At 48.8% G+C, this 24,038-nt stretch overlaps 1 protein-coding gene across 1 annotated transcript in view; it reads right to left on the bottom strand.

The window, feature by feature from the left end:
• LOC142583608 (phospholipid-transporting ATPase ABCA3-like) overlaps window positions 1-24,038 on the bottom strand; it is a 60,263-nt gene that overhangs the window by 1,766 nt on the left and 34,459 nt on the right. Inside the window, exons 14-21 of the mRNA XM_075694098.1 lie at window positions 20,632-20,808; window positions 18,472-18,807; window positions 16,458-16,655; window positions 13,830-14,136; window positions 12,184-12,309; window positions 10,151-10,408; window positions 8,465-8,655; window positions 121-345 (exon numbers count right to left, since the gene is read on the bottom strand). Coding sequence (XP_075550213.1) covers window positions 121-345; window positions 8,465-8,655; window positions 10,151-10,408; window positions 12,184-12,309; window positions 13,830-14,136; window positions 16,458-16,655; window positions 18,472-18,807; window positions 20,632-20,808 — 1,818 coding nt within the window. The remainder of the gene's footprint in view (window positions 1-120; window positions 346-8,464; window positions 8,656-10,150; window positions 10,409-12,183; window positions 12,310-13,829; window positions 14,137-16,457; window positions 16,656-18,471; window positions 18,808-20,631; window positions 20,809-24,038) is intronic.

Here is a 24,038-nt window from a genome sequence, read left to right as displayed (position 1 = left end):
AACCCGCCTGCATGTTTGTCCACAGTTTATGAGAGTGCGAATGCTCGCGCTTCCAAATTTTGAAGTACACTGCGGTGATGCGAGAGATTTATGTTCCCTAATACGCGCAGGCACGCATACCTGGCCGGTCTTGAGGGTGAAGCTCACATTGTTGACGCCGTGGCAAAGGCCGAAGGACTTGGTGAGTTTGCTCACCACGAGCGCAAACTCTGGTGGAATGGGTCCCGAGAGCAACTTCTCAACAACCTCGGCCTCGTGGGCGACATCCGAGTCGAGCGGTGACGTCGCCAGCCGCGGGCCCTCCTGGCACTCTGGGTACGAGCCCCTGCTATGGCTCCTCTGGAACTGAATAGTCGTGTACAAGAAAGGCGGTTCAGCCGCATATGATTCTGAAATTGCCTTTACGGACAGCGTAGCCACAAAGGCATCTAAGCAAGCCAACTAGTTATGTCAATACAGCTGCAGTTAAAACTCGATGCAATGAAACCTGATTTTACGAAGTTCCCAATATAACGAAGAAATTTCCTTTCCCCGGAAAGTACCAATAAGGTTCAACGTTGTCGTCAACCCAAATTAACGAAACTAGCTTGCATTAAACCCGATTTAACCAAGCTTTTCCAGAAATAAATGAGTAAAAAAAAACTAAGCGCTTTTCCACTCTTTGAAGAAGAATGACCAGTGAAGCTGTGTATGTGGGCCCTTTAATAGCGAACTGCAGCTCCATTGCGGGTCGGCCCACCATTGCATTATGTTCGGGATCGGCCCAGGTATGGGGAGTGCTTTATGCCTGCTTCGCCTCCACCGCGGGTCGACCGGCACTGCACTATCTTCGGTATCGGCCCACGTATGGGGAGAGAGAGAGAGAGAGAGAGCAAATGATAAACGAAAGGTAGGGAGGTTAACCAGGACTGAGTCCGGAAGGCTACCCTACACTTGGGAAAGAGAAAGGGGACGGAAAGATTAAAAGAAGAAGAGAAATCCCATTGGAGATATCATTCGATCACTCAGTCCGGATCACAGACGCTGGCTCAATCCGGTAGCTTTCAAATATCGCAGCAGCGCTTTTATGGCCTTATGTAGCTGCGATATACGAGGCCATGGTCCCAAGATTTTGTTCAAGGTGAACGGCTTTCTATCTAGCTGATTGAGAGCTCTGCAGAGGTTATGGCTTTCATTTTCAAAAGATGGGCACTAGCACAGTAAACGTTCTATAGTTTCCTCGACACCGCAGGCTTCGCACTCGGCGCTATCAGCCATTCCAATCAAAAAAGTACATGCATTGGTGAATGCGACGCCCAAGCGTAAGCGGCACAGCACTGTTTCCTCATTACGCGGAAGCCCTGGTAACAGCCACAGTTGCATAGATGGATCGAGGGAATGCAATCGATGTTGAGTGAATTCAGGTGTGTGCCACTTCTCCAATGTCATACGGTGCGCTAGCTTGCTCTAGTGTTGGGCTGCGTCAGTCCGCGATAAAAATACAGAAACAAGGGTTGCTCCTTCGTGTGCTCTCCTAGCAGCTTCGTCAGCGAGGTCGTTGCCGGAGATACCGCAATTGCCAGGCAGCCACTGAAACCCGACGTCGTGTCCTCTCGCGCTCATATGATGGTGCCTTTCTCGTATTTCGACACGAGTTGTTCACAGGACCCGCGACGAAGAGATGACATGTAAGGCCGCCTTCGAATCGCAGAATATTTCCCGGCGATTAGCCGGTTGGTTCTTAATATTGTTACGAATAGTTGCGAAGAAATGGTTTTATTTACAGGAGATGAACGATGATCGTAGCGTGATCGTAGCGCAGCCCGGCCTCTCAAACTCCTCGTTCTCTTCGTCTTCTCCCTTCTTGTCCGCGCCTTTCGTATCCGTTACATTTCCCCGCAAGCAGACGAAGCCCGTGGGGCGAGTCGGGATGGACAAGCAGGGTAAAAAGGCTTCAGGCGAGCAATATGAGTCAGCTGAGTTCTGCTTGATCGCCGACCATTGCACAGGAGGCGAGCTATGACGTAAGTGAGTTCGCTCAGGCGGTCCACAACTACAAATGGGCCTGAATATTGTGACAAGAACTTTTGGCACAATCCACGCTTGCGTTGCTGTGTCCGAAGAAGGACCAAGTCACCTTTTTCCAATGATACTTGTACGTAACGGTCGTCGTATCGCTCTCTCGAGCGACTTTGCGAGTGCAGAGTACGAAGACGAGCTATTCGACGGGCTTCTTCAGCGAGACACAATCTATTCGTTACAGAATCGTCACTGTGCAGTACGAAGGGTAAGAAAGTGTCCAGAGGGCTTCGCGGTAACCTTGCATACATGAGATGAAATGGGCTATAGTTCGTGGTTTCGTGTTTCGCCGTGTTGTATGCGTAAGTGATGAACGGAAGCACATCATCCCAGTTCTTATGATTGGAGGAGACGTACATGGCAAGCATGTAGGTCAGCGTTCTGTTCGTCTTTTCAACGAGGCCATTGGTATGTGGATGATACGGCGTGGAATGACGGAACTGTGAAGTGCACAAACGAAGTAACTCTTCGATGGCATCAGCAGTGAGCTGGCGACCACGGTCGCTGATAATGACACGTGGTGGGCCATGACGAAGGACCACGGAACGCAGCAGGAAGACCGCCACGCTAGCAGCGGTGGAAGACGGTATGGCTGCAGTTTCTGCATACCGTGTAAGATGGTCTACGCAGACAATTATCCAAGGTTCTTGTTGTTAGATAACGGGAATGGACCAAAAGGTCAACGCCTACTTGCTCGAACGGCGTACTGGGTGGTGTCAATGGCCGAAGGGTCCCGGGGCCGCGGTGGTCGGTCGCTTGTGACGTTGGCACGTTTCACAACTAGCGACACAGCGCTTGGTTGTTTCGCACATCTTGGGCCAGTAAAAGCGCTCCTGCGTGCGGTGCATCGTTCGTACGAAGCCGAAATAGCCGGATGTCACATCGTCATGCATGGCGCGTAGAACGTCGGAGCGGAGACTCTCGGGGACAACAAGCAGAAAACGCGCTCCATGCCCGGAGTAATTAGTTTTGTAGAGCAATTTATCACGGACAGTAAAGCGACCGCTGCCTTTAGAAGTACGGGCGGCGACAGAAAGTGGATCGAGGGTAACATCATTCCGTTGTTCTCGCTGAAAGTCTGCCGCGTCAGGGAACGTAGAAGTAACCGCAGCGAGACAGTCGTCAAAATTCTCAGCATCGCAGTCGGTAGCCGCAAGAGCAATCCGAGAGAGGCAGTCTGCGTCAGCGTGACGACGGCCACTCTTGTACGATACCACAAAGTCGTATTCCTGGAGGCGCAGTGCCCGACGTTCGAGGCGACCAGAGGGATCACGCAAACCGACCAGCCAGCATAAAGAATGATGGTCGGTGATAATCTTGAATGGTCTACCGTACAGATAACACCGAAACTTCCGTATGGCAAAAACAGCTGCCAGGCATTCCTGTTCCGTAACCGTATTATTGGGTTCAGATTTGCTCAGACAATGGCTGGCATATGCGACAACATGTTCTGCGCCACTGCGACGTTGTATAAGCACCGCTCCTATCCCGATTCCACTAGCATCAGTGTGAACTTCAGTCGGGCAAGATGGATCGAAGTGACGCAAGAGGGGCGCTGACGTTAATATAAACTTCAGTTGAGAGAATGATGCGTCACACTGTGGTGTCCAATTGAAGGATGCATTTTGTCGCAAAATACTTGTCAACGGGTAAACGATGTCGGCCAACCGGGGAACAAAACGACGAAAATACGAACATAGGCAAATGAATGAGCGGAGTTCTCGTGCTGACTGCGGTGGTTTGAAGGAGCTCACCGCTTCAATCTTACGAGGATTGGGTCTGACGCCATACTTGTCGACTAAGTGTCCCAGGACCAGTGTTTGACGTTCGCCGAACTGACACTTTTTTGAGTTTAGGACCAGTCCAGCTTTCTCAGTGCAGTCGAGAACGAGGCTGAGGCGTTCGTTATGTTCTTCAAACGTGCGGCCAAAGATTACAACATCATCGAGGTAACACATACATATCTCCCACTTTAGACCACGTAGTACTGTGTCCATGAATCTTTCAAAGGTGGCAGGAGCGTTGCAAAGGCCAAAAGGCATAACATTAAATTCGAATAGGCCACCTGGAGTCACGAAAGCAGTCTTTCCCTTGTCGGCAGGGTCCATAGGTATTTGCCAATACCCCGATCGCAAATAAAGTGTTGTGAAGTAAGAAGCAGCGTGTAAGCAATCAATGACGTCATCGATTCGCGGTAGTTGATAGACATCCTTCTTCGTCACTGTGTTTAAATGTCTGTAATCCACGCAGAATCTCCAGGAGCCATCTTTTTTTCGGACCAGCCAGGATTACTGGGGCTGCCCATGGACTAGGCGACTCTTGAACGACACCTTTGTTCATCATCTCCTTGACTTGCTCGGCAATAACTTTGCGCTCGGACGATGACACTCGGTAGGCCTTCTGGCGGATGGGGTGTGCTGAGCCGGTATCTATTCTGTGACGAGCGCGGGACGACGGTAAATGAAGGGGTGCATCTCCATGCGTAAAGTCGAATGCAGCCTCATGCCTGGCAAGGACCTGTACTAGTGCTTGCCGTTCCGATATACCGAGAACCTTGCTGATCATGCCAAGCATTAGCTCTTCAGAATGGCGATTATCGCAAGGAGAGCAAGCTGTAGAGACGACCGTAGTTAGTGCCGCTATTGAGTTACATGCGGCTTTATCGAAGAGAGCAAATTTCATACCGCGAGGGAGGACAACCGGCGTGGCGGAACAGTTCAGCACCCACAATGTGACGACTCCTTTCGTCATGCACACGACAGAGTAGGGCACAAGTATATCTTTTTTAGCACAGTTTATGCGGAGAGGCTTAACTACAAGGCCAACACAATCAGCATCAACAGTAGTTGCCGAAACACGAACGGGCGTCAGGCACCACGATGGTGCAATCACTTCATCAAGAACACTGAGTGTGTCTGTGTCCCTGTCTTCGCCACCCGAGCTTTGTTCGGAATGTGCTGATATAAATAACTTGTTCAATGATATTTCGCCACAACCACAGTCAACGGAAGCGCCGCACTGTTCAAGAAAATCGATACCAAGAATAACATCGTGCGAACAACGAGAAAGAACAAGGAATTCCGACACAAACACTTTCCCAGCCAACAAAACACTCACAGCACAAACACCAAGGGGATGAAGCCACTCGCCGCCTACTCCACGAAAGGTAATACCGTCGTTCCAAGAAAACATAACATTGTGGCCTAGACGGTTTTTGAAAGCGAGGCTCATCACAGACACAGTCGCCCCAGTATCAACTAATGCCATGGTCGGTATTCCGTCAATCGAGACATTCACTTTGTTTTTGTACATCACAACAGGCAGAGGTACTTCTTGCAAAGACGGGGCGGCGGCGAGAAAGTTCGTTGTCATGTGGATAACGTGCCTCTGCTGCTTGCTGAAATCCGTTCATAAGTCGTGTCGTGGTAGTAGGGTCGGTGCTGTTCTTGTCGCGGCCTGACAGAAGTCGCAGGGCTTCGTGGGGAAAAACGCGGCTGCTCTCGTTGTGGCCGAGCGTCATAAGTAGGGCCTCTGTCGTAGGGACGTGGGTGCTGTCGGGGCGCGAGTTCATAATCCTCAGTGCCTCTTGCCGCAGGATACGGGGAGAAGAATGCCCCGTCTGGCTCCAAATCTGGTGGTAGGCGGAAGCTATGAGTGCCTGGATGTGTCACTTGCGCGTGCAGGCTGAGTTCTTACCGAACTATTTGTCGGATCGTTGATGCAAGATCAAGGGGCTGGTGGCTGTCCACGCTTGCAACTGTCGTCACATTGGCTAGCGTGCCAAACTTCGGCGTTATGCGCCTCGTCTTTAGTTGCTCGAAAGTGGGACAGTGCCGAATGATGTCAGCGACGGAAGCCAGGTTGTCTTTTGCGGTGAAGAAATTGTAAACATCCTCGGCAATTCCTTTTAGGATGTGCCCGACTTTGTCTTCCTCGGACATCCCAGAATCCACCATCCTACACAGTTTTATTACTGCCTCAATGTAGGTCGTGCAGGTATCGCCTGGCACTTGCGCACGTTGAAGTAGCGTCTGTTCTGCCCTTTTCTTTTTCGTCGCGGAGTCGCCGAACCGCTCTTTGATTTCCGAAACAAATCTTCCCCATGTTGTGAACGTTTCCTCGTGGTTGTCGAACCACAACAACGCAGTATCCGTTAGAAAGAACACGACGTTCGAAAGCTGAGAAGCGCTGTCCCACTTGTTGGCGGCACTCACCCGGTGATAATGGATGAGCCATTCCTCGACGTCTTCGCCCGATCTTCCGGCGAAGGGACGCGCATCTCTCAGTTGCAGAACACAACTTGTCGGGGCAGCAGTTGGAATGGGCCGTTGTTCGTCTGCGTCGTGGGACATATTCAGCTCCGATGGATTCGGTGGGAAGAACTTGTGGTTCAGCCTCCGTCTTCGAGTGTCGATTACCCAGCACCTCCACCACAACTGTTACGAAGAGTTGCGAAGAAATGGTTTTATTTACAAGAGATGAACGATGATCGTAGCGTGATCGTAGCGCAGCCCGGCCTCCTCGTTCTCTTCGTCTTCTCCCTTCTTGTCCGCGTCTTTCGTATCCGTTACAATATAATCAACGGCACCTCGGAGGCAAACAAGCTCCGAACCGGTCGATGTTTTCAAGTGAGAAATCTTGTATCGTGTGCTTAGTGAGCGTGATGGTATAACCACTGCGCCGGTGGAGATGGTCTAAGTGGAAGAGCCATCCGTATATATGTGGACTCGGTCAAAGGAGAAAGTGTGCAAACAATCCAGAGCTGCTTGCTTCAAGGCCAAGGTAGGCAGCTCGGTGTTCTTTCTTATCCCTGGAACCGTAAGACGCACTTGAAGTTGTTTTAAACACCACAAAGCTGAGGTGGAACGTGGTGAGGGTGTGAAGCCTGATGGTAAGGAGGCACGATGTATGCTGGCCTCGTTGGAGAAGGACGCCTCTGGTCGTCCTGGCAGGCAGACAAAAAGTTTGACTGCATCCGTGAAACACGCATGGAGAGTTTTGTGTCCACACGGACATGAACCTGGGTGAACTAGCCTTTAACAGCTTGGCTATAACTCGCTGTAAAATTGTTTACGTCCTTGTCTTCCTTAATTAATTGTTTATTAGACGACGAACGCGGGAGCAGTGACACGAGCGCTTTCGCGCGGTAGCGGCGAGGGGCGCCAACGAGCCAGCTGTGGAAGACGACGACGCTGGAGCAAATCTTGATGATCATATTTTTGTGTTAGCACACGGACACAATCCTGGGGGAACCAGACTTTAACTTCGCCGTAAAAGTTGTGATTTCTTTCTAATTTTGACGCAGACGGGTTTCTCGTCCTAGCGTGCGCTCTAACATTATCGCGTTAAAGCATCTCGGCACCCTAGTCATGGCCCTAGCTTTATTTTTACGAGGCGGCACGCCGCGCCCATGCACGGAACAACGGACTCGGCAGTCTCTAGCGTTCTTACGTACCAGATGGCGCTAGGGGCGGTGGTAGTTTCTTACACGCACATACGTGGGTTAGCGGGAAATACAAGGCCGCCGTACTGTTTGGGTGTCGCTACGTTCCAGTTTCAGATTTCGAAGGACCGAAAGATTCCTTGCTCAAATTTCCGAACTTCCCGATTTAACGAGATAATTCGAGCGTGGTCATCACTTCGACAAATTGATCGAGTTTCAACTGTATTTCTTCAGTTCCACTTGGTTCGCAAGCCTGCTGTTGGATCATGCAAATGAATGATACTACACATACGACGCTGTAAACTTAAGAATGACATGATGTACTGCAAACCACAGACACAGCATTACCTGCTGTAACGAGCTGAAAGCAAGATTCTTCATTGAATCAGTCATTGCTTCTCAATATCGGGACAAAGTAGAGAAGGTTGTGGGGACGGTGAGGGGGTAACTGTTGTGGTGGTGCCATTGAGGGGAGGGGATGAATAGATTATAAATGTGAGAAGATGGTAGAGGGATTCGCCTGCCACAGGTAGTGTAACCTTCACTCTCATGAATGAATGTGTAAAAAGGAAGGCGCAATAGAAACGGCAGGACCGTCGCCGGTCCTGCCGTTTGTGTTCTTCTGGCCTGGTCTATTGCGCCTTGCTTTTTGCACGTTCAAGCATGAACCAACTAGCCCAAGCAAAAGTTTTACCTCTCTCTCAAGGCGGACACCTCGAACAGCCTTCGGCAAGAGGAAGCCATCAGCATACTGCGCGTCCAAGTGGTCTCATTTCCGAAAGCTGACAAGCGTCAGTGATGCTTAGCCCATTTTATATAACGCGAACTCGCACATTGGCCACGTCATGGTTGATGCCCGTTACCAATGCAGCAGTGCAAGCCTACCCGCATATGCATACCCGCATATACAGAAATACAGCTTAGTTAGAAGAACCAGCTGGCAAAGGAGGACGCATAGCTTACCGTCCCGCGTAACTTCCTACGGATCCTGGCGTACGCGGTGGCGTCCATGACGACCACAAAAGCTAGTAGCACGACGGCCTCGACCAGCATGACGAACACGTCGATCATTACGGCGCTCGACAGCTCGTACGGCTCCACCATGGCTTGGCGGGTGCGCTCAGTGGTGTCGTTTACGTTGCGGGATGGTAGCACTGAGTTGAATTTGACAGAATGAATAAATAAGAGAGTCACTTGAAAGAGAAAGCTAACACATCCGGGGAATCACTGAGCTCCCTCACTTGCCTGCTGTACATTTGCGATTGAAAGCTGTTTATGGTCACCAAATCATCAGAAATAGGTCGTGTTAGTTCGATATGATGAGTCAACTTCAAAAAAAAAAAACCAAGAGATGTTGCTGGAACTGTTGGTACTGTTCAATCCTAACCTATTCGTCTGTCTCGTTTTCAAGACTGTCGAAAACATACAAAATTATGTACGTGAACTTGAACCTTTGCAGCCGAGGCTGCTTATCAATGCAACTTTGTGCTGATTTCTGATAATGTGAGTTAGCTGGGATAATGCGAACGACAAAGCGTTAAAAAAATAAGTAGAAATAGAAGTATTTATTGACTGACAAAAATAATTCGACGACGTTAGGTAACTCAGTGGTCACTAAACTAAGCTACAATGGCGGCCTAGTCGCCGACTATAAGTCCAAAAATCAACAATATATTATCAAGCTCGAAAGTAGCCTTTTCGGAACTGTTCAGTATGCTTGTAGAAGGGCTATTGTTGGAAAGTGCAAAAATCACTTTGGCGTCCTCCTGGTGGAAAGGACACGCACAAAAGTTAGCGTAATAGCAAACAAACAAGATCCCATAGAAATGGCAAGGAACCATTCACATAATATATAATTAGGTGTTACTTATACACAGCCTGTGTAACATTATTTTCGGAAGATACGTCACGAAAACAGCATGCAAAATTTCAAATCAGGTGGCGCCCGATCCACATCACATGCATGCAGCTACTAGCTTTCAAATTGTGACTTAGATTGTGACATTAGGATTGCCAAAATAGAAGAAAGTGTATCTGTGTGAAGTGTGGGAAGCTGGCCACGTGGTAGAGGCAGAGTGGAGGAGAAAGCTTAAAGAAAAGCGCAAATGTATATATATGTTTGTATATATACACTCGAAGAGGCACTACGAAGTCTGTCGAACAAACTCCTGAGCAACACTTTGCAATATGGAGAACGCAGTTTAAATCACCAATCCGGTACCTCAAAGAGGTGGGACGTAATGCCAACGCACTGCACTCGCATGTACCGCTAAAGTGCCACTGAATTTTTGAAAGCTTACTGGAGATGTCGACTATAGCCACGAAACTTATACTTTTCTGACAACTTTTCGCTCATGCTACCAAAAAATAAATGGATTAGTGGACAGCCATCACATTTTCTCTGTGAAGCAAGAGGTTGCGGATACAATTATCGACCGCGGCACGCTCATGTTGTCACGCGAGTTAAAAGAAGGGCGAAAATAGAGACAAAAATAAGTTAAGTGTTAGCATCCCCTGTGCTCTCAAGAACATCGGGCGGTAAAACCATATGTGGAAGTTTATGTCGCAGTAAATGCGTAGCCACAAGTAAGCCTAACTACGCGCGAATCAAGCTGACAGACGAATAGCTGTGCCTATGCTGCGCCTTACCTCTGCAGCAGTACTTGAGCGAGATGGTGTGTTCGAGCTCGATGCTCTTGCAGGCGGTGGCGAGGATCTCTTCGGTGGCCTGGCAGATTTGGTTCTCGCGCTGCAGGCGCTGCAGCTGCGATATGCCACGCGTGAGTGTAAATGTTGGCACGCTGCGAAGCAGGATGTCTAGCGCCTGCGGTACCAACGAGAGCAGTCGCGCCTCGGCCACGGTGTGCGTGAAGTGGACGATGACCGTCTCCAGGGCACCCAGCAGCCCTGCGAAAATATGACATGAGCTCACGTACCGAGTAGGTGCACAGATCGTTGTCGCTGTGGCACGAACTCACCGTAATTATGATAGAGAAAAGAGTGGGCAAGAGAAGGTAGCCATGCATGACTTCTCATGTGGGTTGGTAATGATTGCACAATGCGTGTTTTCCGTATGATGGTCTAAATGCGGAGTTGAGTGGGAAGCTCAATACGAAACGAACCAGCCCTAATTGTTGTGCTACTGAATATGACCGCCGCTTATTGACGCCTACACCTACCTTAACGTACGATGCTCACAAGCGCTTTGCAGAGCCGGACGTCATTGACTATTCGTTAACTTTTCGCTAAAGAATCCGGCAGCTGCTATGAAAAGAACGTGAGAAACAACAGGACCACATGACCAGGCAACTTGTTTTAGGTAACTTAAATCGAGACAGCAAACGAGTGCGCATCCTGGTTCCTGCAACGTGTATTTATCTTTTGTGCTACTGGAGTGAACGCTCATACTTTTACGAGATTCAGTTAAGATCAGACGAAGTAAAAACTTTGTGCACTGTTCGCTAGGAATGAACTCATAGTGCCACGAAGTCGCAATGAATTAGCTATGAAGCGGGTGACTTTTGCTTCGATCGGTGCCGTCATGCTAGCAGCGCTTGCGTTAGACTTGTGGTACAGCGAACGTTAAAAGACCGTTCAAAGTATTAAGTATGAAGTATGAAGAAAGGTGCATAAGTTTTCTGTGCAGAAGCAGGGATGCAACGAGGGACTTGCCTAAAGCTGTACGGATTTATAAAAAAAAATATTTATTGGCTATTCAATGGCAAATGCGAGAGAAATGCGTTCTTACGTTGCACTTCTAAGATCCTGGTTGTAGGATTTAAACCACGTGAACCACATTGGAAAATGTTGTATAGGAGCTCACTCAACATACGTCCTACCTCTTCGAGGAGCGAAGTGCCAGTGACGAGTGGGACTATACATGTATATATGCACGCCATTCTGAGCTCTCCCATTCCCTTTTTAACTCTGCCACGTGACTGGCGTCTCACACCTCACACACGTACATCTTTTTCTTTTCACTTTTACACTCCTAATGCTAACGCATTAAAAGCATTCAACAACGCCTCTTATTGAACTCGTGGTTCTTTGTTTGGGCGGCCTCGAATCGCACTCGCTGCATGTGTGCCTGTGAAGGCGAGAAGGAATTAAAAGCAGAAACAGAGCAGGCAGCTACACTGCCTGAAAAGGCAGTACGTGGGCAGTAACGGCGCTGCGAGAAATTATTTGCACGGACTTAAAGGCGGGAACTGTGAGCGAACAGCTTTAATGTTGCGCAAGACCACCTCAGCCATTGCACGTACGAAGAGTATGTAGACATTGAGGGCTGGCTTGATGAGATGAAATTTTTCAACTTCATAGAAAATATTTCAGATGTGGAAAAATACTTACAGAGCTCCTAGGTGGTTACCACATGAAATGCCAGATTATGCATCCCAAAGAAACGCACTTTCGCTAATGAGCTGCATTGATGTGGGAATTTCACATCTCCCAATAAGAAGACGTCGAATTACATATATCTGAATGGTGCAAGTACTCAGTGCCTAGGGATCAATTTTATGACATTACGACAGTTTATGACAGGGTGCTTGCGCGAGTTTCCTTTTGATGTCTCAGTGACAACAAACGTGGACAGTAGGTAGGCCTCTCTCTACTTGTATGTGTACACAGAACAGTGGCGCCGTGCAGTAACACGAGGGACGAGCATTAAGGAGTAAACGTACCGATAAAGAAGAGGAACATGACCATGATGGAGAGGGCGAACGAGCTGTCGCGGAATAGAGTGGACGCCACGTAGCAGAAAGGCACCATGGAGAGGCCATGTGCGACGAAGAGTAGAGCCAGCATCGCTGCGAGAAAGCGGCAGCAGAGTGCGACTCATATTGGAACTGCACCAAGGTTCACATGCGAGAGACTGCGTCAATATATTGTGACGCCCTTATTCGACCATATATAACTCCAGCCAAAGCATCAAGCATTACCCTGAAACTGATGAATATACGTGAGGCAACTGTGCCAAAATACTCCAAGGAGCATTTGATTTCAGGGGTGTTAACCCTTACATGCTACAGACGTGTTATGTCCAAACATCCCAGTCCAGGTCGCTCTTAGCAGGCCCATAGCACTGGCGACACCAGCATTGCCACTTGGCTTAGCGTCAGACCAAGGCAAGAGTACACCCGTGTGCAAAAGTGCAGGGACCAGGTATTGCGCAATAAAATTCATTTTCTCCTCTATCTGTGAATGCAACTTGAAATGAAAGACTCCATTCCAAACTTGGCAATACGAATTTTCTAGTGCAGTCATCAGTTTGCCTTTGTGCGTGTTAAATACAAAGAAATTGTGCTTTTCTGGTGACCCCGTGGTCCGTGTAATTTTGTTCACGTGCACATTGACCTATGACGCATGGCAGGTTTTCCATGTGGTAGGGCCTCTGCCAAGGCAACTTCTTCACATATTCGAATTATAGCTGATTAGAACCTGTGTAGCGAGTTGCGATAAAAAGAAGCACGCAGCGCATGGTTCCAACTGTGTAGCGTCCGCCTAAAAGAATTTCTAACTTTTACATATATCTTAACAGGGAAATTGGTTTTGGGTCAGGGCTTATATGTTCACGTGAACTCCCGTACCCCTCCTCGTGCCTGAAAAGTGCTTGACGGAAATTAAATGGCGTCGATTCATTAGTTGATTAGTTCTCAGGGTATTAACGCCCGAAAGCCCGACGTTATCATAGACGCTGTGGTGGACAGTCCAGAATGGTCCATTTAGGTTTCTTAAAAGTCCGCCCAAATATTTGATCTCCGCTCCTTTATGATGTGGCCATGATACTCTAAGCAGAAGCCTGAAACATGCGCTCAGCAACAGAGCGTTGTAGCCACTGGCCAACTACAGAGTGTAGCTAGCCGCCGGGACAAGCCTCAGTGGACCTGCGACTTGAGTCAAATAGCAGTGGCAGATTCGGAGCGGTTAAGCAGCTACGTGCGCAAGTACAGCTTTCAGGTGTAGAGGAACGCGTCAACATTCGTGGTTCCTACAAAGCCCTCCTCCTTCGCAGCGACCATGGCAGACAGCACATAGTCTGAATTAGTCCACAGGCTACTCAATATCGTTTAATTCCGACCCACTGCGGTGCTATTGCTTGAGATATCTTGGCTTCTCCTTGAGGGATCTCGGCTCGACAAGTGCTCCCGATGTGCCACTGTAGTACGAAGCCGGCCCTTCCAGTCTACCAGTGGCACAGCCCCTCTCCAGAAAAAGGACCTCGAATGTTGCTCCTGAACGATCCGAATCTGCCACAGAAGAATTCACCCCGAGACGCTTCAGGGCGAGTAGAGGTAACTTTGACGACAGCGAGGATGGCTCTTCTCACCTATGTATTCGGCTTTCTGGAAGTATCTGTGGCTGAAGCAGATGGTGGGAACGAAGATTACGGCACAGGAGGCGGCAAGCAGGGTGTCAAAGATGAAGTTGCTGAGCCAGTAGACGGCGCCGGACACGCCTGTCATCATCTGCAGGTGCTTGAACTTGGAGCAGCGCTCGGCGACGGGGTACACCACGAAGCTGGCCGCGTGGAAGCACAGCGCCAGTGGCGTGAATATTCCCATGAGCACTTCGACGAGGAGCGTGTCGGCGCTGAGGGGTAGGCCGGCGAAGAAAATCTTGCTCTGCAGCAGCACCTGCAGGTAGCGTTGCCAGCCATTGTGTGATTATTTCAACGCAGATGCAGGGGTGAAGGTGTGAAGCGATAAATATTCGAAACTTGCGGCTCTCGCACATTTCAGGGCAAGCTCTTGCTTCGGTTTGCTATGTGGAACTTTACAGATGCCACACAGGGAACGCGAATATTCTACTACAGAGAGTTGCTTTGCAAATAACCAAACAACAAACAACCATGCAAGCAAACATAAGTACTCTAGTCAACGTGTGAAGACAAAGTCGAGATCTGCGCTGAATACAACTGAATTCAATTATGGGATCTCGCGGGCCAAAAACACGATTTGATAATGAGGCACGCCGTAGTGGGTGATTCCGGAATAATTTTAACCACCAGGGGATCTTTAACGTGCCCCCAATGTGCGGGACACGGGCCCTGTTTCTGAAACAATCCGCAATTTTTTTCAGATATTTTACGGCTGCTCGGCTATGGAGCCACCGCCTTCGATGCGTAGGGTTCAGAAATGGGGCTTGAAGACACTCGAGCGGCCAGGCGGAGGGATACCTATTCGCGCCAACCCCGTCTGACCAGCGCGGACCAACTATGAACAGGCAGCGAGCACGACTACAAGATTCCACCTTAGGGGTCCCACTAGCTGTATCATAAGTTAAGCATTTAAGCTTGCTAAGGCATAAATAAATGTCCCTTGTATATTTGGCTGCGTTATTTCTGCACCTGTAGTGCGTATACACGCCCAGCAGCCCGCGCAAGACGTTCCACTTACCCCACTGCGGCTGTGTCCCTGATAGATTATTTATATTTATTCTTTAATTTATTTCTTATATAATCGGTGCTTCACCTAACTTGTACTATGGTTCAAGAAAGAAAAGAAATGGTAGTAGATAATGCTGCACAACTGTTGCAAGCCCACCTATGACCGAAACAATTGGCTCAACACTTGAATTATTGAAGTATAACTAATTGCTTAAATTTTTTACTACAACGCATAAACTAATCGCAATATAAAATATACTCTCAGAAACTAGGGACGAGGGTGAATATGCCTATGGTATAAATTGAGTAAGATATGTGCTCTCTTTAAACTTTTTAAAGCTTCACATTAAATATAAGAAGTATGAAAAAAATGGCTGCGGCTTAGCTAAGGTTAAGCCCAGGATGCGAAGCATACTAGCCTTTATTTTAGTTGTTGAACCACTGTTTAGCCTGGTGAACTGCTGTTGCTTGGCTATATTTGGTTCGGCTAGACGAAGAAACAACTCATGCGTTACTCTGCTTCGCCTTCAAGAATGGAACGCGACAGCGTTCCCGTCGACCCGCCAAGGGGGTGTAAGACAATGGGCTACGGCGCAGTGACTACGCGCCCCGCATTGGACGCGGTGAGCGTCGAGCAACGCAGCGTTCGGCGCGGCAACGAAATGTGCGCCTGAGCAAGCGACGCACGCCTGAGCCTTAGAAACAGCTCGTTTCTAAGGCAACACCGCATTCACTAGAGGCGCTTTTGTACCGCTTTGAAGCATCGTACTCGTGGCTCAGTGGTAGCATCTCCGTCTCACACTCCGGAGACCCTGGTTCGATTCCCACCCAGCCCATCTTGAAAGAGTTGAGCCAAAGCCACCTAGAAACAAGCGCAGCTGCTTATATACCGCCGCGACGCCGCGAGCGACGGCGCGAGTTTGGAGCCCCGTTTCTCCTCTGTCGTGACGTCACGGTGTCACGTGGTCAGCCTTGAAGGCAACACCGCCGCGCCTGAGGAGCTGGGTTGAGCTCTAGTAATATGCTTCGCATAAAAGGAAAACCTACGAGTGACACCAAAGAACATTAGGCGCGCGCGCACCTTACCCTACCGTTTAAATTTAGCAACCTGCAGGTGGCAATTTTTCACATTTCACGTAACTGTCCACTCTAGTGAACCTATCGCGAGTAGTTCTGCCTCACTAACAAATTATTTCATTATTCGCTGTACTACCACCGTACATGCTTTTCTACTACCGACCAAGCAACTGCGGCACACGGAACAATGGTCGCCACACTCGACAAACGTCCTAGCTCTTCGTGAGTGCGGCTAGTCTGGGCGCGAATTCACAAAGACTTTTATTCGTGGGCAGTGTTTCCCATTGGCCGGACGCCATCGCTAATCTCTGACGTCACGACTGACCGGTATCTGCCTTCGCCAGTTTTAGCGCAAGAACTTCGATTTTTCTCCGGAATGCGGGTCCTGAGGCTTGCACTTACCGCTATTTCTACAGAAAGAACAGTGCTACCTCTTACTGAATCCTACGGGTACCAGGCGCACAAGATCCTACACTGTTGGCAGCCCTGTACCTGCAAATCCTTCTTCTCGCTGTCACCATCGTCGCCGCTGCTTTGGCGCTCAGCGGCCGTCTCGTTGCCGTACGGGTGGTTGTAGAGGAGGAAGCGCGCCGTCGGCCTGCGCGTGATGTTGCGCAGGAGCGCCGAGTGGTACAGGTTGACGATGAGTGGCGCTGCGTGCGGGCACTGGCCGTTGAACCACAGCACGGGCTGGCGACAAAGACGGAATGGCAGTCGAGCTCACTCCGCAGCTGCCACGATCGCTCTCCCTTAACTATATATACTACTCGAAAATTGCTGCCGCTCGAAGTGCCTCCCGCTTGTGAACTTCATGAGGCAGTTGGTGTGTGCGCGCTGCTCGCTATTAACCCGTCGGGCAGACGCGCGAAGGCAAGCAAGAATTTTTGACCGCCAAGTCAGCCAGGTAGGCGCGGGAGAACGCGGTGAAGAAACTAGAGTCCGTGCACGCCGAAACACGGCGACAATGCGACCGCGGTGGGTCCGATGTTTTCGGAGCGAAATGTCGTGTCTGCTTGTATCCCTTCCCTCTTTTGTTCGCGATATTTGCGGAAAGGGTGTGCGTTCTAGAATTACTGATTGACAGATCCCGGCAAGCACGCACTTTCAGTTTAGTGAGAAAGCGGACTAGTTGGCATCCCTTCATCTTGGAGATTAACGAACGCGATATGAACAAACGCACTCACAGTTTACGGAACCAGTGGTTTGCTTTCGCTGTTCTTCCTCCCTTATCGCTACTTGCGTTTGCTCAACTGTGCTTGAACAGCACTTCGTAGAAAACTTCTGGTCTGCTGACTATCTAGAAATGCAGACCATTGCAATAAAAAACTACGTTTCTCTAAACAACGAAGAGATTAAACTGACAGGCGTCTCCGAAGTCTCTGACTATGCAGGCTGTCAGCCATTCAAGGTGGCACAAAAGACATGCGACGCGCAAGCCTGGAATTTATCATGTTTGCGAGAAGCTTAGTGGAACACGCGATAATCCTACATCCGTAAGTGCTCTCTGATTGATTCGATGTGCTAGCGGGCTAAACAGCAAAACGGGTGCTTTGATAAAACATATACCTATTTTTTCTGACTATATTCCTCCGTATATACAAGCTTATAAGTAGCAATTTCGCTGGCTGCTGATTACGCATGTGTGCGGACCGTACATGATCGTATATTCAAAATAGGACGTGCGTTAGACAGAACCAAGGCCAGACTGCGCCTGCAATTTTTTTCAAGGCTAAACTACTCCGTGAAATCAGCTCCGCAATCATTGTCGCTGTGCGCGAGCATTGCGGCCAGCTCATACTGCCACCTCGTTTCAAAATTAGCAACGGATTTATACGTGAAAAACATAAGCGCACAACATAAGTGATCATGACGTTGAAAAGACAAAGGGCTTTCACTGCATTGTTCAAGCTCAGTGTAGCCGAGCATGCGTAAGTACTGAATATTCTGCAGGTGATGAAGACAGAAGACCTTTTGATCTGACTACCCCTACTAGATGGATTTTTACGGCTATTAGAATTGACTCCTGCATGCTGTCTAATGAAGGACTCACGCCTTTACTGGTGGACACTAAGTTTTCCGCTTACCAAGCGCGCGCTATTTGCAGACAAGTCACATGTAGAACCCATTCTCAGTTGAAGTTTGTCCTTGCGGACCTTACATCATTTGCGTCCTACAGTAGGGTAAATATGATAATGAATGAAGCTCCCCGTAAAACGTCTGCCCCCCTGCCCCCCTGCCCCCCCCTCTTACCCCCCCCCCTTCATGATTCTCAGTTGGCTTTATCGTGATCGGTGAACTCAGAGCTTAGTACAAGAGCGTTTTATCCTATTGGAACATGGTTGCTTTGGACAGTAGTCAAACCCTCGACGCCGTGGTCAGCAGCATAAACCAGCCATAAGACACCACGGCTAGTCAGCTAGCAAAAATGCTCTAATACGACGTAGAAGAGAAAGCGTCGCGCTTTCCATTAATAACGCGCGTAAATAGTCAGCGATAAGGTACAAACCGTAGCGTTTTCTATGAGGACGGTGCCAAAGAGCAAACGGTAGTTGTAAGACCTCGGGTATTCGACGGCGTACTCTAGGAGGTGCGTGTTGGTGCGCTCGGCGCCGACGTCGACAAGATGGACATCCTCTTCGGCGAAAATTTTCACGAGGTGGCGTACCACGGGGTCAGTGCTACTATTGGAGGTGATGAAGCCCAGCGCCGGAACGTGCAGAGGCCGGATGGAATATAACAGACGGTCCTTGTAGAAGTTGGCCGACACGATCTCATCCTCGGTGAACAGGTGTTGCAAATAGGTCGCCATCAGAAGCACGCACACGGGAACCACCCAACGGACCTGCGCCAAGGCCCAGTATACTTTAGCGTCAGAGTGTTCGTCACTTGTCAAACGCGAAGTCGAAAACTGTGAGCTAAAGGAGAATGAAATGTGGTGGGGATGGGTAGGCTAACTGGATCGCGTACGCGTTATAAAGGGAGGAGAGAGAGAGAGAGAGAGAGAGAGATTGTGAAGATGAAAATGCACTATTTTGTGAAGCCCTTTATGAAGCACGGCTCAGCGCCTTTGTGAAAGTATGTGGTATACACAACTAGGAGAAAAGAAAGAGAAGGCGGTCGCGGTGGCAGGAACCATGGCTGACAGCGGCAGGTAGGCGGCGCAGTTACAGGTTAGATATCAGCCCTGTGTGCACCAGGAACATAAGAATGTGTTTGAAGGCGGAGCTCGGGTGCCGACCGGAGAACAGATGTGGCACCGCCGAGGAACAAGATGCCCAGCAAGAAAATTAGAAAGGGGCAGGGAGGGGGAGGGGGAGGGAAGGGTCAAGGCGCGTTGTTCGTGAACAATAATTTGCCGAAGTCTAAGGGCATCGTCTAAGGCACTAGTCTAAGGCACTATCAGGCGCTCTGTTGATGTAAGGCGATAAATCAACTGCTTTGAGCGCCAAGGATTGTAACATCTCTAAAGCCGTGTGTCCAGACCAGTGGCTTCGAGAAAAGCTATAGCGGCTCTTGTTACCAGGGCTGCGCTGGTTGCATTACGCCAAGGACCTAAAAGAAACTCGTCCGATAGCGGTCTCTCATGGATCTTTGCCCTTTCCGTCCCCGTCCCTTTTCCCCAGTGTAGAGTAGCAGGCCAGAGCAAGTTATAGCTCAGGCTGACCTCTCTGCCTTTCTGTAAATAAATTTCTCTCGCTCTCTCTCTTGAGCGCCAAGAAAATAAATTTATTTCTCGATTATGAAATTCGCGCATATAATGCGTTGTAATGAGCGACTGTGGTTCCACTGTGCTTGATGTGACTGGTGGGCGTATTCTGGTAATTTGCTCACTAAAGAACACCCTTATGTAAAAGAAATGATGCTTAGTGCTCCGAGACCTGACAAAAAATACCCCGATTTGCTTATACGAAACCTATCCGATGAAGTGAGACCGAAGCTTTAGAGAGCCCGAACCTACCGTGCTATCTTATTCACTCTTCTGGTCATCTGATGCCTCACCGACAGCGCATCTTAAGACGAGGAGACAGAGTTCGGAAGCGAGCTACGTTTTTTCGTCAGTGAGTACCGAATGACCCCCGACCCGAGCTCAACTGTCCATGGCTATACACGCTTTGTAAGACGGGTTGTCTCACTGAATCATCACTCATTCTGACGCGTTGATGATGTGTGGTGTTTTACGGCGCAAGGGCAAGGTTTGGCCAAAGAGCGCCAGGCCAATGATAATGAGATCAAAGTGAAGCGATAAATTCCGAGCAATGGATGTGACAGGGCTGTAGAGGGGCCTAAAAGACCGTCACTGTAAAGTGTGTGAGAGCTACATGTAACAAAACTATGACAATGACTATGAAGCGTGCCAAGGACACGAAAGATGCATTGTGAAAGGTTTACAATGTGCTAAAATTGGTCATTGGATAAAAATTCGAAAAAGCACTACTGCCGTAGCGGAACCCTTGACGCTCTGTTACGGTCCTTGACGCTATGCCTTTGACGTGTTGTAACACCACGACACGACGTTGATGGAATAGCGTTCAATGAGCCTGGCATATGAAAATAACACCGTCTGTATCCTAAACGTGATCAAGCCGGGTTTATGCAAGCGAGTTGCCTTCTTGACAATACAGACATGCCTGACACGCGAGGGAGAGACTGGGTGTGGTCAACGTACAACGGGGGGGTGCCAGTCCCGGAGCCAGATGTAGAAGCGCTTCTTGAGTAGCCATGCCAGTTGTCGCGGGCACGTCCTCCTGCCAGGAGCGCCGAGGGGCTTGTACACGAAGTCGTGGTCGCTCAGATGCGGAGATTCAGTATCGACGCCCGTGTGGAAGCTCGGGTCGTGGGTCACCTAAAAAAGACCCATCGGTGGTAGTGGCATGGTTGTAAGACCCAATTCGGATTGTTGCAAATAAACAGCACCACGGAGAACCCCTAGTTTTTTTATAACTTTCATAGACTATAGTGGTCTGAGTGCGCGACACCTCAACTTAAAAAGAAATTATTTTTCTTTCCTCGAATAAAAAAAAGCATCTCGAAAAAGACATCATCATCATCATCATCAGCCTGGTTACGCCCACTGAAGGGCAAAGGACTCTCCCATACTTCTCCAACTACCTCGGTCGTGTACTAATTGTGGCCATGTCGTCTCTGCAAACTTCTCAATCTAATCCGCCCACCTAACTTTCTGCCGCCCCCTGCTACGCTTCCCTTCCCTTGGAATCCAGTCCGTAACCCTTAATGAACATCGGTTATTTTCCCTCCTCATTACATGTCCTGCCCATGCTCATTTCTTTTTCATGATTTCAACTAAGATGTCATTAACTCGCGTTTGTTCCCTCACCCCAATCTGCTCTTTTCTTATCTCTTAACGTTACACCCATCATTCTTCTTTCCATAGCTCGTTGCGTCATCCTCAATTTAAGTAGAACCCTTTCCGTAAGCCTCTAGGTTTTTGCCCCGTACGTGAGTACTGGTAAGGCACAGCTGTTATACACTTTTCTCTTAAGGGATAATGGCAACCTGCTGTTCATGATCTAAGAATGCCTGCCAAACGCACCCGAGCCCATTATTATGATTATTTCAGTCTCATGATCCGGATCCGCGGTCACTACCTGCCCTAAGTAGATGTATTCCCTTACCACTTCCAGTGCCTCGATACCTATTGTAAACTGCTGTTCTCTGCCGAGATTGTTAAACATTACTTTAGTTTTCTGCAGATTAATTTTTAGACCCACCCTTCTGCTTTGCCTCTCCAGGTCAGTGAGCATGCATTGCAATTAGTCCCCTGAGTTACTAAGCAAGGCAATATCATCAGCGAATCGCAAGTTACTAAGTCGAGTCGAAAAAGTCGCAAGTAGAAAAAGACAGTGAGGATCAAATCATTTCATATTTATTGCTTAGCATTTAATTAGCAAATCATTTTGATAGAAACAACAGCGTGCGCGTAGGAAACTATGCGCATACTGCCTCTGAAACCACGACGCGTTCAAGGCGTCCGTCGTACTCGCTAGTACAGTCAGCAACTCCGTTTGACAACTCCGCTCCGCTCGGTATAATTTCTGTGCGCCCGCGCTTGCGTGCGTGCGTGCGTGTGTATGTGCGTGTACTCGCGCTTCGACTCTCTATACACTCACAAAATTTCGCCGTATATAGATTCCAACTCGCTGAATTCGCTGCGATTCTCCCAAGTCACGTTTTCGCCGTTTCAGTGAAAGAAAAAGAAAGCGTGAAATGAGAAGATTGGCACTTTCGCCCGAAGGCCGAAGCGCTGACTGCGACAGCGAGGGTTTAGCGTTGCGCTTGAGCTGCTCGGACGGTGTTCCAAATATACGTGGGTGCCACTAAAGCGAATGTGACGTGCACTGGTGCGCCAGAACTTATGGGACTCTTAAATGCTTTAAGACGCCGTGTGCGGCCTGCAATGGCATTTCACAGGTGCCACTACACTGACCGTCAAGAGCCGCACGAGTAAAATTACATCACTTTCCGATTTCAGCACTGATATTGTTTCGAACTTTTAACATGTAGCACCCTGAGAAGATGCAAGATAAAAGGCATGCGGTGTTATTGCTGTGTGTCATGACATTTGTTTTTGGGATGCCATTCTCAAAATTTTTAGCAATAATTTCATCAAAAACGAAATACCTGGGGCGCTATTACGTAAAACTACTCCAAACTTTTCTATTCCAATTCTGTAATCAGCGCTCCGCGATTGGTCAAAAACTTTTTTAGACCATCCCCACTTCACCTGTCCGTCACGCGACGTCACAAAAACCGCGATAGCGCGCCATCTGACTTGACGTGTACACAATGATTACGCATGATTTGACCGAACAAAAGAAAAATAGTTATTTCTGATTCGACGCCTTTTCGCCGTTACCCCTCGGCTACTGGTCAAAACATTTCGGGCTGCACCCACTTCACTTGCCTGTCACGCGACGTCACAAAACCTCAAAAACTTACCGCGTCAAAGTGACGTGCACGCATTAAATATGCATTATTATGCCGGACAAAACTGAATTTTCTTCTGAATAGCCGCAGGCTGCCCCGTTCCGAAAGGAATAAAAGATGGCTGCCGCCGATCGCTCAGGCGCTGGGTACTCGCACCTGCAGGCGAGCATGGATTTATTTGCGTATAATAAAGCTTTTTGCGTGGTCGTGTAACGTTATCGAGTACTTTCGGCCCATTTACGACCTCATTCTGCCAATTCTTCTTTGCTGAGGATCCGTTTTAGCGTAATTCTTAAGCTTCCGTTGAATGCCGCCGCGATTTTCGACCAGCCGCTGCAAGCTATGTAAGAGAAAGTGGACCAATAGCAGACGCTGGCCCCACCTTCTTCATCCGGTTATCGACTTTCAATGCAGTGGCTCGGCCCTATTGAATCCCTCTCCACTTCAGCGTGCTCCTCGCCTCTTGTCAGCCAGTTAGATAAAAGAAGTGACTCAGTGTAGGCAACGCCATTCGTTTTTCAAACAAACGAAGGTGACCTCCTATGAACGAGGAGAGCGCTTGATTGGTCTGTTCGGACAACTCTGCGGGTGACCGCCCGGTTCTTGCGTCGGTGGTTACGCACATTTGACGTCAGGAGATTGGAATAAAAAACATATTGGAATTGGTTTACGTTATAGGACCCCTGGTACGAGCAACTTTAGTGATTCAATAGTGAAGCATTAGAACCTTCAAATACAGCATAGATAAGCATACATGTACCTAACTGTATGTATTGAGCCTTACGGCAACACCAAATGGTTACGACTACGGGGAAAATTGGACTGGATCCGAGTGTGCACATAATTGCTATAGCAAGAAAACGGAACACAGGCTTTTCTCGACCAAGGCTATATTGATGAAACTGGGGATATAGGATCTAGCACAATTATTTCGGAAGAAGGTAGGAGATGGTTGAGCTCGGGGTCCAGTGCGTTTGGCGTCGAATGAAATCAATACCAGAAAAACTTAAGGTAGGATGCCATTGTCACAGTAAAAACCAAGATTGCTTGCTAGGGGGCGTCGAACGAGTGCTGGACGTTCTACTAGTTCCATGCCACCGTTCCATACTCAGAGCAAAGCTAAGTCAA

Source organism: Dermacentor variabilis, chromosome 5, assembly GCF_050947875.1.
Source record: "Dermacentor variabilis isolate Ectoservices chromosome 5, ASM5094787v1, whole genome shotgun sequence".
NCBI classification, from domain to species: Eukaryota; Metazoa; Arthropoda; class Arachnida; order Ixodida; family Ixodidae; genus Dermacentor; species Dermacentor variabilis.
Note: the sequence above shows the minus strand (reverse complement) of the source record. Positions and strands in the feature narration are given on the sequence as shown.